Source organism: Jaculus jaculus, chromosome X (genome assembly GCF_020740685.1).
Source record: "Jaculus jaculus isolate mJacJac1 chromosome X, mJacJac1.mat.Y.cur, whole genome shotgun sequence".
NCBI lineage: Eukaryota > Metazoa > Chordata > Mammalia > Rodentia > Dipodidae > Jaculus > Jaculus jaculus.
This window is the reverse complement of record NC_059125.1, coordinates 36,812,956-36,829,198: the sequence shown is the minus strand read 5'-3', so window position 1 is coordinate 36,829,198 and position 16,243 is coordinate 36,812,956. Positions and strand designations below refer to the sequence as shown.

Below are 16,243 nucleotides of genomic sequence, written 5' to 3'. Positions count from 1 at the left end.
AATTATTGAAATCACTGAAAATGATGTATTTGTCAAATACATACATATATATAATCTCCTTTGATAATTTTAATTTCAAAGTGTATAAAATTGATGCTTTGAAGTAGAAAATATTATGTCTATCTTTTGAGATAACAATGCTTGGATGTAACAGCAGCTAATCTTGAATTGTTGCCTGCCAGAAGACTAAATTGCTTTGAGTATATTAAGATACTAAACTGAGAAATAAGTGCTGCAGATTATATGCATCTATAATTTTTTAAAGAAAAAAATCTCAGAGGCAAAAAGTAGTATCGTCTGAAACCCCTACATGGATAAGAATAGGAGAGTCACATTCTAAACTTAAACCTAAAAGTATGTCAAAGAATATAAGATGAGTTATTTCATTTTAGATCTATCGTCCTCTGGAAGGTATCCCTGATATTTTAACCATAGATTGATTATATATATTTCTTGGGTCCATTACCCTATTTGTGATGCTTGTGCATATACCTACAGAATTAGCAGGCTTTAAAATCAAATACTCCAATTTTGGGACTGGAGAGATGGTTTAGCAGTTGAGGTCCTTGCCTGCAAACTGAAAGGACCCAAGTTCAATTCCCCAGAATCCATGTAAGCCAGATGAACAAGGTGGCATATATGTCTGGAGTTTGTCTGCAGCAGCTAGAGGCCCTGGCCCACCCATTTCCCTCCCCCCACCTCTCTCTCATTCTCTCTCTCTCTCTTAAATAAATAATAATAAAATATTTTAAAATACATTATCTATTTATTTGAGAGACAAAAAGAGGCAGAGAGAGTTATTGGGCATGCCAGAGCCTCCAGCCACTGCAAAGGTACTCCAAATGCATATGCCCCCTTGTGCATCTGGCTTATGTGGGTCCTAGAGAGTTGAGCCAGGATCCTCTAGCTTTGCAGGCAAATGCCTTAACCACTAAGCCATCTCTTCAGCTCCAAATAAAATATTTTTTTAAGAAATGTATCTTTCATTTTAGAAAAAAATAACCCAATCTTTGTTTTCATCTTTACAAATCTAATAAATATCTAATTTTTTTCTATATCACCTAACTAATGCCAAGGGAGAAAGCTATCCCTATTTCTTTTAATAATGAGGACTTGAAAAAACTAAAAGATGGCAAATATAACCACAATTGTGAGCAAAATTTTCTCATGTTGATTGGAAATTATTTCTAAAATAAAATCTATTTCTAAAATAATATTCTCTGTAAATTTATTTATATTAGATACTTTAGATATATTTGCTTTTTCAAAACTCTCTAAAATGTAATATTTAGAACTAATTCAAGCTATACAAAAATATAAATTAATTTTGTTCTCTTTAATGCTATAACTTTAAAATCCATTCATTATAAAATAAATAAATTTCCAAGCAAAATCATACACTAAATTTTGTAGCACACTTATTATTACAAATATTGAAGAACTTTATAAAGAACTGCCAAACAAATGGATAGACATACCTTTGCTCTTGTATCAAATTTTTCTGCCACAGTGGGTGTACAGGATATATTAAGAACAATTATTCCCCCAAATGGGATTATTCCTTCTGATGGAACAATACTAATTGTAGGCAAAAGACTTTGATCACAAATCTGTAATTAAAATTTTAAAGTGCCACAATATCCTTTAAAATTTATTTTTTAAATGTTTTGTAGAGAGGCATCTATACTATTACCTATACAGACAGTGACAGGTCTGAGGATCAGAGGCGATTTTGTAATCACTTGACTACATGAGACACAAAGATAGTTTCAACTACAAGTAATGGTAAACTTAATTCAGTAAAAAGAATCTCCTATGGTTGGCACTTTCCAATTCAAATTTTACAATGAGGTTTCTAACTTAGAGTGCTTTGAATATATAAAACATTAAAAGAATATGATGCATTTTCTAGAAAAGATGACAATATTACTTTGACAGGCTATTTTTCCATTATCATAAACACTGAATGTAAAGCTATTGAGGAAACAGTATAATGACATAATCTCTTCTTTATTATCTCCTCCAAAGAAAAGCTAATCTTTAAACATCACTTTGACCAGCAAGATATAAATAATTTACCAGACCTTTATGATGTAGTTTCTGATATGCCAATTTAGACTCATTAGCAATCTGCTGAACCAGAATAATTTAATGAGAAAATAGTCAAGAAACTTTTGGGAATACAGGAATAGACTATTGAGGTAAGAACTAAGTAATTTTAACATAGAGTAGGAAACGCTCTCTTCATTTATGTTGAACAAAGTTAAATTGACCCGGGTGTGGTGGTGCCCGCCTTTAATCCCAGCATTTGGGAGGCAGTGGTAGGAGGAGGATTGCCATGAGTTCGAGGACAGCCTGAGAACACAGAGCAAATTCCAGGTCAGCCTGGGCTAGAGCGAGACCCTACCTTAAAAAAATAAATTAAAAAAAAAACAGTTAAATTAGACAGATAAAAGCATGTTAATGTAAAGCTTTCATTAACACTTTAAATGCTAGCCTCTATTACCATGATAATACATTTTAATTTTTATTTAATTTAATATTTTAAGTTTAATGTATTTCTCAGAAAGGCAAAATCTATCAATGTTTTCCTTTTATTCACCTAAATAAGAAGCAGCATCTCATCCATAGGTTATTTTAAAAATATTTTCTGTCTAGTCCCTTTTATTACCACAGCCCTGATTAAAAGTGTGTGTGTATGTGTGTGTGTGTGTGTGTGTGTGTGTGTGTGTGTGTATGTGTGTGTGTGTATAGAGAGAGAGAGAATTTTTTCAGGTTTTTCTTTCAATAAATCCAAATGTTAAAATGCAACAAAAAGTAGAAGTATGAAAATGAGAAAGAAAAAAAAAGGAAGTGTAAGAAATTATTATTTTAGAAAACTAAAAGGACAAACTTAATGAAATATGCTCAGAAAGCCCTCATTTAAAATAACTTAAAATTGTTCTAACTCCTCTTATAAATAGTAAAGTATTAACTTCAGAGTTTCTTGATACTAACAAATTGATTCAAAATATAATGTTTGATTTTTATAATAAATATTCAAAATTATGCATTACCTTGAAATAAGCATGGTTTTGCCCTATATTATGAAGAATGGCTTTCCTCCAGGTTGTTAAACCTTGCGCACAATTACTGAATAGTATTCTTGGCTCTAAAAAGGTGACCTTCGTATGTCCAACCTAGTAATGGGAGAAAATGGAAATGTGATCGAAATAAGAATAATTAAAATATTTTTATTATATTGCTCAAAACATAACATACTTTAATTATAAATATGTATTAACCACATATATAAAAAATTAAAGGAAAAAATAGTACTATCAAGTTTAACTGCTGAAAAATTCAAATTTAAAAGTGATTTAGTATTAATTCTATGTAACATTCATCAATTCTATAAAATATTATAAATGAATTTTTTAAAATTTTATATATATATATATATATATATATATATATATATGTATATAGTGGGGTGTTATCATGGTTTATTTTCTATATTTATAGAAGCTGTCAATAAAAAGTTTTTAAAAATATTTATTTCGCCTCTTATTTTAATAGCATTTTATTAAGAGAAAAAGATTCTGTAATAATAAAAATTCGGTATTTCCTTGGTGGCATGATCTATTTAATAAGTAACTATTAACTAGTACTATAACAATTAGTACTACATAGTAGCATAAAATATAATTTTCTCTATTCTACTGTGTTTGGGATTTATGAAATTATTTTTAAGTAGTGTCAATGATTATAGCATATATTTATAGTAGCTCTGGCAATCTACTATTTCTTTAATAAAATTCTTGGATGTCTTAATTAGTTTTAGATGATGGAATAGATATACTCAAAACCATAAGCAAGGGGCAGGCTAGATGGCTCATTATTTAAGGTGCTTGCCTGCAAAGCCTAAGGACCCAGGTTTGATTCCCTAGTACCAATAATGTAAAGCCAGATGCCAAAGATGGTGCATGCATATGCCATTTGTTTGCAATGGCTAGAGGCCCTTGTGCACCCATACACTCTTTGTATCTGTCTCTGTCTGTTTGTCTCTCTCTCTCTCTCTCTCTCTCTGTCTCTCTCTCTCTCTCTCTCTCTCTCTCTCTCTCTGCCTCTCTGTCTCCTCTCTCTCATAAAATAAATAAATTAAATTAAAAACAAATTATAAGCAAGAAACTCTTTCCTTCCCTAAGATGCTTCCTGTCAGGTATTTGTTCACAGCAATGAGTAAAGTAACTAATGCAACAATAAAGTCAATTATTAAGTAACAAGTTAGTTTTATATACTTTACATATTATACATATGTGTGTGTGCAAATATGTAAATCAAAACAGCTCTATACATATATTCATATGAGGTACTTTATACATCTTAAGAAAAATATTATGTCCAAGGAAAATAGTTACATTTGCAGAACATTTTAGTGTCAACATGTTTCCTCCAGTGACTTCAAGAATAAACTCTCCTTTATCTGGAGAACTAAAACCTGGCTGCCATGTAACTTCACATTCCAGTGAGCAATATGCATCAACAATGCCTACAAACAACATAGACAGAAAATAAGATATTCACTAATTGTCACTTTGGTAACTTTTTGTTAACATTCAAAATAAGAGTTGACATATAAATGTAATAGCATTATATAATAAATTAAGACTAAATTTCAATAGTAGGAAAATGCTAAGTGAGGTATTATGAAATTAACTAATACCATACAATTTTATTATAATCTAAAATCACAAACCACTTTTGTAGTAGGTAAAGTAAATGCATAACAAAATGTTATTGTTTGAAAAGCATATGGGTCTTATGTCAATCAAACAAGTTACAATGTAGATTATCCTTCACAATGTGAATAGGTCATACCTGAGAGCTTTGAAGGACTCAGAACCACTGAGAAAATATGAATCTTTTCTCCAGAATACCATGTGTAAAATCTATACCATCAATTACTCCCTGGGTCTCTACCCTGCCTTGCAAACTTCGGTCTTGTAAGTGCACAATACCATGTAAAACAAGAACTTATATATCCATCAAAGTCTCTTACTGGTTCTGTTTCTCTGGAGATCCCTAAAAGCATATTTATTTTCAAATCACATGTACATATGTAAAACACTACCCCTTATGAGAATATCTAGTTTATTTCTGTGCTCTTAAGCAAAAGTATACAACATGCAGTCAATAAATAATTAATGCATGAATGAATGAATGAATGAATGAATGAATAAATATCTCATTAGAGTAACCAAAAAATTACCTTTAGCTGGACGAATGGAAAAAGCAATTCCTCTTAGTGTACTTGCTGGTTTCCATGTAAACTGGGCAGAAACATTAAGACGATTGTACAGTCTAACTGTACCCCGAAAACATGTTTTTAATGAGAAGGTCTGTGGTCTAAGTACAAGCTCTTTAGTAGATAGTTCAAGTTTTACAGGAAGGACATCAGCCATCACTAGGATGTGTCCACCAACAGTGTTGTTCACTCTAAATGTAAATGATCTGTAACATAGCAAAAGCATCTGAATTTAACTTATTACATCAATTTCTGATTATAGAATTCAGATACATGTTAAAATATAAATGATGTATGTTAACAGACATGATTAATTCTAATTGCATATTTTATTATTATTATCAGAAAATAAAAATAGATTACCACTGAAATACATGAAAATACAAGACTACAAGTTGATACATTTATACAGTTTCTCTAGTTTTGGATCAAATACACTGTATAATGATTTTACCAAACAGAAATTCAAAAATAAACCGTACTTCCAAAATTTTCCAATAGTAGAAGATTCAAATATCAATGAAATATGAGTACTAGAAATAGGCGGAATCACATATGAAAATTGGTTGGTTTTCTGAAGTTCTTCCAAATTAATATCAAACTGAACCAATATGTGCATAGGTAACATATTTACAATATGCAGCTGTTCAGTCTTTGTAGATTTCATACAAATCTCACCAAAGTTAAGGACAGATGGACCTGAAATAATGAGAGTAAGTGTTAAGTTTATGCCAAAAGTGGCCATTTATATTTTAGATTGTCAAGATATATATTTGTAAGTCAACTTATATAAAACTAACAGGAAAATACTTAATATACCATCAAAAATATTAGCTATATTTTTATATTTTCATGTTTAGAAATTATTAGCTTAAGTTCACTATGAATATATTCTGCTTATATAGAAAATTATAATAAAATAAGTACAATAAAACTCATCACGATGATTAATAACATTCCAATAACTGCTATCCCCCTACCCATGAACTTATAATATTGACTAGACTAGACTTCACAAAGGTGGCAGTTTTCTCAGGACTTATTCCCTAAGTGTTATTTAAATGTCAGAGATTTTATATTATAATAATTTTAAAGCCTTAACTTAACCATTTTTATTTCCAAATTGCTACACAGCCAAAACATATGGCTTATAATTCACTTTCCACAGCATTAAGATAAAATTGATAATGTTTATATATGTATGTATAAATATATATATTTTTTTTATTAGCATTTTCCATGATTATAAAAAAAAATCCCATGGTAATTCCCTCCCTCCTCCCCACCACACTTTCCCCTTTGAAATTCCATTCTCCATCATACTTATAAATATATTTTTAAAGGGAAACATAATATTTTCATACATTTGTATTATGATGTTATAAAATATAATGAAAATATTTATGACTTCATTTTTGGTATAGATATTTAGAATATATTCTTAACAATTTTCATTCATACAATGCATTATTAACAGTAGTTCCTTTATTAAATAATGTATATTATTATTACTAAGATTTATTATACATATCTAAATGAAATTTTGTATTCTTTCACCCATATCTTGGTTTGCAGAAGTGAAAGTTTTACTTTATTTATATCCATATCCATTTCTGTTGCTGCAAATGAAAAAATTTTTGTTTGTTGTAAAATTTAATTATATTCCATTGTACATCAGTGTATCAATTTCTTATATTTTGTACTATATGACAATGTTCTGATATATGTCTCAATTGTAGAATGGTTAAATCACAGTAATTAAAGAATGATTACCTCATATACTTGTCAACTTTGTGATAAGAAAACTCATAATCTTTCAGTATTTTCATGTATACAATGTATGATAGAAACCATATTATACAATAGATCCTTGATGGTAAAACCAAGCTTAAACGGTGTTGCTAATGACACCACAAGGTAATGGAGTTGTTTTCTGGTCTGAGTATAAGACTATTTATCAGTAAACCTTCCGCAGACATGAGAAAAGATCTGTTGTCTCAAATTGAATGTCATTGGTCTGCATTCCACTGTTTGACAACTTCCTACCTGAAGGACAAAGCCCTTATGATGATATTTTTGTCCATGAATAATTATTATTGTAGGGTAAAAAAAATCAACCATAGTACTTCTAGCATCTTGATGGAATCTGTTTTGGATCAATTTTAATTTTGAATTTTGTATATTATATTTATAAATGCTTATTTTTACAATATATTCAAATGCTTGAGCATCATTTGTTGTACATACTGTCCTTTCTGTATAGCATTGTTTTGGACCTTTGAAAAAATTCAGGCATCCATATAATTGAGATCTATTTCTAGATTCTTACCTATTTCACTAACTTATATACCTATGTTTATATTTATGTCAACATAATGTTTTCATTACTCTAGCTGTACAATAGGGCATTTATTTTCCTATTTATAATTATTCCAGTTGTTCTAATTATTTTCCATTTACAAGTGCATTTTAAAAAGACACTATCAGGCTGGGAAGATGACTCAGCAGTTAATCCACACACCTGCAAAGCCAAACAATGTGGGTTTGATATCCTAGTACCCATGGAACGACTGATACACAAAGTGTTTCAAGCATCTAGAGTTTGTTTACAGTGGCAAGACGGCCTGGTGTACCTATTTTCTCTCTCTCTCCCCATCTCCCTTCTCTTTCTGCATACAAATAAATAAAATATTTTAAATTAAAAAAGAATCTATAAGTTTTTGCAAAATTTCTTACTGAATTTTAGATTATATAGTGCTGAATTCATAGGACATAATGTCATTTTGCCTATCTTCTATGTCTCCAAATAGCTCTTTAAATACATAGAATATATTTCAGAAAATGTTCAAGACCCTATCGCTGAAGACACCATTTGCTGCCAACACAGAGCATGGTAAGACCTCACTATAATACAGAAGAGAGACTATCCACAGACAGTTAACCCATCTTGTGTTGGAAATTTCTATACAAGCTACTGGGGAAAGTGACCAACAAAGTTCTGAGCAACCAGACGTCTAAGCTATTCAGAAGCAAACACCCTAACAGGATGTACATGCCAATGCAATAGTGGCACACAGTTTCATTGGGTAACCAACAGCTTTCTGGTTGGCTAAGAGATCCACCCATTGTAAAGGAACCCATAGGTGGAATTAGGAACCAGATCAAAATCATATAGAGACAATGATTATGCTCTAGTGTCAAGCTCCCACTAGTCCTTGGCTAAAAGAGAGTTTACATACATCAAATTTTCCCTAAATTGATAATACTTTTATCATTTAAGCTATGTTATCTTCACTCTTCACTGGATAATCTGTTCTTTTTCAGAAGATAGTGAAACCCGAGGAGATAAACTACCCCTTGCACTTCAGCCAAGCAACAGCTGAAACTACAGAGGAATTGGGGAGATGAGCAAGAGTGCTGCATGGTGACCCTGAAAGTAAGCACCAACTTGAAAGAGGCAGACCCTGAGCATACTCAACACTTACCAAAGCAGAGACCCAGAGGCTCCTAAGAGCTCAATCACTGAAATAGACTTAAAACTCATCCACCATGGCTTAGGGAATTTTGTTGAAGAGGCGGCAGAAATATTATAAGAGCCATAGGTTGAAACATCATGCCCAGAGGCATTCCCTCCCCACCAAATGACTGCTGCTCCCACAACAAATAACACACACACACACACACACACACACACACACACACACACATATCAATATATATATACATCTCCAAACTTTGTTGACTGTAAATTAACATATATTTAAGTAATTATCAAAAAAATGAGGGCTGTAGGAAATGGCTTAGCAGTTAAGGCACTAATCTGCAAAGCCAAAGGACCTAGGATCAATCCACCAGGACCCACATAGGCCATATACACAGGGTAGTGTTTGCATCTGGAGTACGTGTGCAATGTCTGGAGGCCCTAGCAAGCCCATTCTCTCTCTCTCTCTCTAAAAAAAAGTTTAAAAAATTGTGATATAATAGAAAATAGAGGGCTAGAGATGGCTTAGCAGTTAAGCACTTGCCTGTGAAGCCTAAGGACCCTGGTTAAAGGCTCAACTCCCCAGGACCCACGTTAGCCAGATGCACAAGGGGGAGCACACATCTGGAATTCGTTTGCAGTGCCTGGAAGCCCTGGTGCGCCCATTCTCTCTCTATCTGTCTCTTTCTCTCTCTCTCTGTCACTCTCAAATAAATAAATAAAAATGAACAAAAAATATTTTAAAAATATATAAAATAGACTCAGTCAAAAAAGTAGAATGAAATAAATCCAAAAGAGTCATAAGAAAATGTAAATATAAGTAAAAACACTGATGACTTTTAAAACAAAAAAAAGAAAGATAATATTAATAAAACTTAATGTTGGTTTTTGAAATAAAAATAAAATCTATAAATTATATTGATAATGAAAATATACTTTAATTTCAAATACACCAAAAGGAACACTACACAATCCACTAATACACACACTGAAAATAAAATTGAGCAGGAATGCCACAACTATATGCATAAAAAGTAGTAATATAAAAGTGAAATAGAGGCTGGAGAGATAGCTTAGTGGTTAAAGTGCTTGCCTGTGAAACCTAAGGACCCATGTTTGACTCTCTAGATCTCATGTAAGCTAGATGCACAAAGGTAAGACAAATGCAAGGTTGCACATGCCCACTAGGCAACACAAGGGTCTGGAGTGTGATTATAGTGGCTGAGACCCTGGTGCACCAATACTCACTCTCTCTCTCTCTCTCTCTCTCTCTCTCTCTCTCTTTCTGTCTCTCACTCTCTATAAAATAAAATTAAAAGGTGAAATAATTCCACAAAATACACAAACTACTAAACATTCCCCCAAAGTAGCACAGAATATTTAACTGTTCTAAAATAATTATATAAATTACCATTAATAAGTATATATATATACTTTTATATATATATACTTTATATATTTTATATATTTTATTTTATATATACATATAAAATGACTGTATTAGATTTTTGTATATTCTTACCAACAATTACTTGATGAATTTTCTTTGGTGTCAAAATTATGCTGCAATCATGTTGTTCTTGCAGAGTGGATGGGCTTGATTTAAGTCCTTTGAGAATCTAAAGAAAGTATTTTTTGCAAAAATTAATCATTCAATATTAACACAAGTTATTTTTAGAATTCTGACAGCCTAAAACATTTACTATATTTCACATGCCTTTCTCTGCAGGGACTCTGTCTCCTTGTTTGCTATTTTCTTGGTACTTAACAATCTTTTAGTTTCCATTGAATTATCCTCTGAAGATAAAGGTAGCTGATCTTTGATTTCTGATTGTGACAGTGAAGGTGACTTTATTCCTGATGATGGTTCCATGCCTTGCTCTCTATTGCCATATGGAAATCTGCCTTCCCTATTAAAATAATAATAGTAAAATGAAGCCAAGTTGTTTAGGAAAAAAAAAACAGTAATAAGTACAAACATTCCCCATAGGGCATTCTTTTGTAGACATTCATATTTATTTATCCAGATTGTAAAATTAATCTTCAGGAAGTTCTTACAACTAAAGTGGTGCCCTTCTTAAAGACTTTATAGAGGAAATTGGGACCATTCCTACCTCTTTGTCATTCTCAGGCACAGATCACAGTAAATAAGTGATTTGGAAGAAAAGGTAGGGACAACTATCTTCTCTCCAGAGAAGATCCTCAACAGGTTTAGTGTAAACTTTAAGATATATACATACTTCCTTGATCTATTCTACTTCCTCCATCTTTTACAAGGATCTCCTGATAATATACTTTGCATGAATCACATGCACTTCAATCCATTACATCAAGCTTTCTTTTAGCTAAAACAAAGACAGTCCCAAATAAAAAAGTAACAAAAGCTACTATAACTAAACTAGTTATAGTAACTACCTTTTACTTTTAACACATTTTAAAATACAGGTGAAATGACTGAACATAATAAATAATCTAAAGAATAAACAAAGCAATCTGACATATATGAAGAAGACTAAATTTAACCCATAATACTATATGTAAATATGAACACAAAATAGATTAAGGATATGAATGTAAGACCCTATTAGAAGAAACTATAGGGGCAACAATAAGCAATATTTTTTAATAAAAATTCCAAAATACAGGCAAAAAAAACAAAAATAAACAAATGGGATTATATCAAACAAGAAGCTCTGTATAGAAAAGTTAACAGAAGTAAAAAAAAAAAAAACCCAACATATTCAATAAGAAAAAATGTACAAACTATTTATTTGAGAAGGGATTTGTCTAGAACATATAAATAACTTTAAAACAAACTTCTCAAAAGTCCAATTAAAATATAGGTAAACTGGGTGTGGTGGCACACGCCTTTTATCCCAGCACTTGGGAGGTAGAGGTAGGAGGATCCCCATGAGTCCGAGGCCACCCTGAAACTACATAGTGAATTCCAGGTCAGCCTGAGGTAGTGTGAGACCTTACCTAAAAAACAACTAAGTATGTATGTATGTGTGTGTGTGTGTATGTATGTATGTATGTATGTATGTATGTATGTATGTGTGTGTATGTATATAGATACATACAGATAAGTGAAATAAACACTTCTAAAATGAAGTCAACAAATTTATGTTACAAGTCCTCAATATATATAGCTATCAAAAACAATGATGAAAATGGCAATGAGATCATCCTATGACAATTAGAATGACTTATTACCAAAAAGAAAAATAACAACAAAGTCTGGTAAAGACATACAGGCATTAAAATTAAAATACACTGTTACTTGTAAATTAGAATAGAAATTACAGGTAAATTAGAATAGAAATTATAGCAATATCAAGGAACTTGAGGTTTCAAACACAAAGTATAAGGAAATAAAAGAATGAATTACCCTGATTTAACAAGATTATACTGTATGATTGCCCTGAAATGGCCTACTGTCATTTATAAACATAGTTACTACCTTGGTCAACAGTTACAGAAAGAAACTTCTCTGAACAAAGATGAGAACAACACTAATATATAAGCATAAACATAAATATTAGATTGAATATTTAAATAATTTGATAGGTACAACATATTCATTTAGCCAAACAACAGTAGTACCTTCCCACTAGGATCTATGACTATCACATAAATAGGCTTTTGATTAGATTTTCAGCACTAGGTGTGAATTCACTCCTGTGGAGTGTAAAAAAAAATACAATCAGAGAGCAGTCACGCCACTATGTGCCAGTTTTGTGGATGATGGTAACTACTGGGGAGTATCAAAACTTATCAAAGTATGGAGAACAAATGGCTGTTGAGTGTTCAGCACTAAAAGAGATATATCTATCACATCTGTCACACCCTTCACAGTTCAAGGAACATTGTGGATAAAGGGGCAGAAAGAATGCAAGAGCCAGAGAATGGGGAGGAGTACTTTGGGTTGCTATCTTTTACACATAAAGTGGCAGTTAAATACATAATCTCACAGAAGTTATCATTACCTATACCATACTTATACAGTATTAGGTATTGGGCCCATCAATATTTCATTATAAATGATGGAGGAGGGACAAATATATAAAGGAGGGACTAGTTAGAAGGGATTCAGTGAAAGCAGAATAGGGAATGGGAGCAAAAGAAGACAATCTTAGTAGATTGTAATCAGAATTTTTTAATAAAAAAATTAAAAGTAAGGCCGGGCGTGGTGGCGCACGCCTTTAATCCCAGCACTCGGGAGGCAGAGGTAGGAGGATTGCCATGAGTTCAAGGCCACCCTGAGACTACAGAGTTAATTCCAGGTCAACCTGGACCAGAGTGAGACCCTACCTCGAAAAACCAAAAAAAAAAAAATTAAAAGTAGGCTGGAGATATGGTTCAGTGGTTAATACACTTGCCTCCAGAACCTAACGACCTGGATTTGATTCCCCAGGACCCACATAAGCCAGATGCTTATAGCACATGCATCTAGAACTTGTTTGCAATGGCTAGAGGCCCTGGAACCCCCATTCTCTCTCTTTTTATCTATCTTTCTTTCGTTCTTTCTTTCTCACTTTCTCTCTCAACAAATAGATAAAAATACATTTAATTTTTTTGAGTTACAAAAATTTTTAAGAGAATGAAAATGCTAATAATTCAGATTGGATCATTGCCATTGTGCACATATATCATAGTAGTCATCTGCACAATACAACACATTTTTACCAATTAAAGTGATGACGTTAAGAAGAAACACAAGAGATACTGTTTGTGGAGTTGAACCTTACTTCCGTGCTTCTTTCTGGAGGCGCACTCTTCGTAAATTTTTAATATATTCTGTATAGTAGTCTCGATTTAATTTCTTCTCTAGATTTTCCCATTCAGTATATTCAAAATCAGGATCCAGATAGTCGTGTCTTGGAATCTTTGTAAAAATTGTTCTGAAAGATGAGAAAATGATGTTAAAATATGATATATTCATTTGTGCAGTCAGTATGATTGGAGTGCCTAACTAGCCAATTTTAGCATTAGATGTTGGGCACGTCTGATCTCTTTCTGCATATCCTGCTACATACAAAGATACTGCATGTAGAATTAAGAGTGAGAACTTATTTTATTCTTTAATATCATCAGAAAGAAATTCTTCCTCAGGCCATTGGAATATCAGAATACCTACCGCAAACCCATCCTTCGGGAAACAGACAAGTAGGCAAATACAACAGTTTTAGATTATAAACTGATCAAGAAACGATATTTGAATCTGAGTAATGTTTCCTTAAAAATTATTTCTTTTAGTTCAGTCTGATCAAACTTAAAAAAGGAAACAATCATTTTTGTTAAACTTGCTATTTTTCTCAAACTCTAGAGATTGTGAGTAGCTTTCAATAATAAATTGATGCAGGAAACAAAAATAAAAATAAAATAAATAAAATAAAAAATCCTTGTTTTCTATAATTCCTCAATATTTATATAAGAGTTTTAAATGACCTGAAAACTTAACACTGATACTCAAAAAGGGAAATATTATTTATTCAAATCAGTTCTTTAAATTTCTTCTCTTCTGGCTATTAAACTTAGCCATTTTTAAAATGTAGAAATAATTCATACAGCTATACAGCTAAGATACTGAGATCTGTATCAAGGTGAAAGGAAGGTTTGTGAAAAGCAGTAAAGTAGTTATTTCTTTTTTTTTCTTTTTCAAATATTTTATTTACTTATTTGAGAGAAAGAGGCCGACAGAGAGGGAAAGAGAGAGAAAGAGAGAGGGAGAGATAGATAAAGGGTATGTGTGTCAAGACCTCTAGCCAATGCAAATGAACTCCAGACTCATGTGCCACCTTGTGTACCTGGCTTACAAGGGAAGTAGGGGATTGAACCTGGGTCCTTAAGGTTTCACAGGCAAGGGCTTTAACCGCTAAGCCATCATTCCAGCCTAAGAAGTAATCTTATTTATTTATTTATTTATTTTGGTTTATTGAGGTAGGGCTGACCTGCAATTTACTATGTTGTCTCAGTCTGGCTTCAAACTCATGGCAATCCTCCTACCTCTGCCTCCCAAGTGCTAGGATGGTGTGCACCGCCAAGTAATTTCTTAAGTAAGGGGATGTCATGAACACATCCAAATCATTACCTGATTCTTAAAGACTAAACACGTACAATTATCTCTGCAGCATATAATGAATTATTTTGTTTTCAAATATGGTGTGTACAAGGAATACAAGTTAGTATGTAAATAAATATTTTATCTTACTTTTTCTTAATTCAAAATAACTTACTGAATGTCATCCATGCCTTACAATGTTATAAACAGGATATAGCACTATAAATAATAATTCCTGATTTATCTCCATCTGTGGTGTTATGAAAGTTATGTCTCTCATAGACTCAGGTATTTTATTAAGCTTGCAACTTGGGTCTCCAGATGCCTGGCTGGAGCAGGTGTCACCAGGAGTGATTCCTGTCATCAAGCACTAAGGTTCATTGAAGGAGCCAGTTAGAATTCCAGTCCAAAAGGTGTAAGACAGCAAGATGGTCCTGGGGGTGGGGGCTGTGTGTGTGTTGGTACTGATGTTTTGTTTGTGGCACTTTTTTCTCTCTGCTTGAATCTATGGAAGTAAGCAGCTTCTTCCACCACTTATGGAACTTCCCCTTGGATTTGTAAGCTAAAATAAAACACTTCCACCTACAACTTGTGTCTGGTTGGATATTTGTCTCAGCAACATGGTAACTGAATGAGATACCATCTCAAAAATTGAAAGAGTAAAATACATTAAGTGAAATGGCAATTACAATTACCAATAAACAAATGAATAGACAAAAGAAGAAACAGAGACAATGGGTGCACTGGGGCCTCTAGGCATTGTAAATGAACTCCAGACACATGTGCCACCTTGTGCATCTGGCTTATGTGGGTACTGGGGAATCAAACCTGGGACCTTGGGCTTCACAGGCAAGTGCCTTAACTGCTTAACTATCTTTCCAGCCCTCATTTCTGAAACTTATAAATTGATAACCAGAAAATAACTGAACTGATATTTTTCTATTAATGTGAAAAAATCATTGAGGAAAAAATAAATATGAACTTGTAAACTTTATTTAATTCTAGCTATTCTTTATGATCTAATTGATGCATATTTAGAAAATAAACTTAAATTTAAATTAAACCATCACAACTTGGTATAGACAGTCTATAAGGGTTTCAAGAAGCCATCACTGTAGACCACTAGAGGGGTTTAATGGGCCAGAAGAAACCACAGAATGTCTTCTTTATAACAAATAATTATTTAAATGTATACCTGTATGGTTTTATAATTCTGTGCTTATGCATCTTGTAAATAAAGACACAAAAAATAAAAGAAAGGTAGATGTGAATGAAATTTAGAAAAGAATTAAGACTGTACATAAGTGTGGTGGTTTTATTCAGGTGTACCCCATAAACTTAGGTGTTCTGAATGCCAGCTTCCCAGTTGATGGAGATTTGGGAATTAATGTCTTCTGGAGGGAGTGTATTGTTG

At 32.4% G+C, this 16,243-nt stretch overlaps 1 protein-coding gene across 1 annotated transcript in view; it reads right to left on the bottom strand.

The window, feature by feature from the left end:
• The window catches only part of Cfap47 (cilia and flagella associated protein 47), a 290,704-nt gene that overhangs the window by 252,279 nt on the left and 22,182 nt on the right, over nt 1-16,243 (bottom strand). The window contains exons 11-18 of the mRNA XM_045140870.1: nt 13,517-13,669; nt 10,486-10,678; nt 10,291-10,387; nt 5,770-5,986; nt 5,252-5,493; nt 4,401-4,531; nt 3,057-3,179; nt 1,479-1,610 (exon numbers count right to left, since the gene is read on the bottom strand). Coding sequence (XP_044996805.1) covers nt 1,479-1,610; nt 3,057-3,179; nt 4,401-4,531; nt 5,252-5,493; nt 5,770-5,986; nt 10,291-10,387; nt 10,486-10,678; nt 13,517-13,669 — 1,288 coding nt within the window. The remainder of the gene's footprint in view (nt 1-1,478; nt 1,611-3,056; nt 3,180-4,400; nt 4,532-5,251; nt 5,494-5,769; nt 5,987-10,290; nt 10,388-10,485; nt 10,679-13,516; nt 13,670-16,243) is intronic.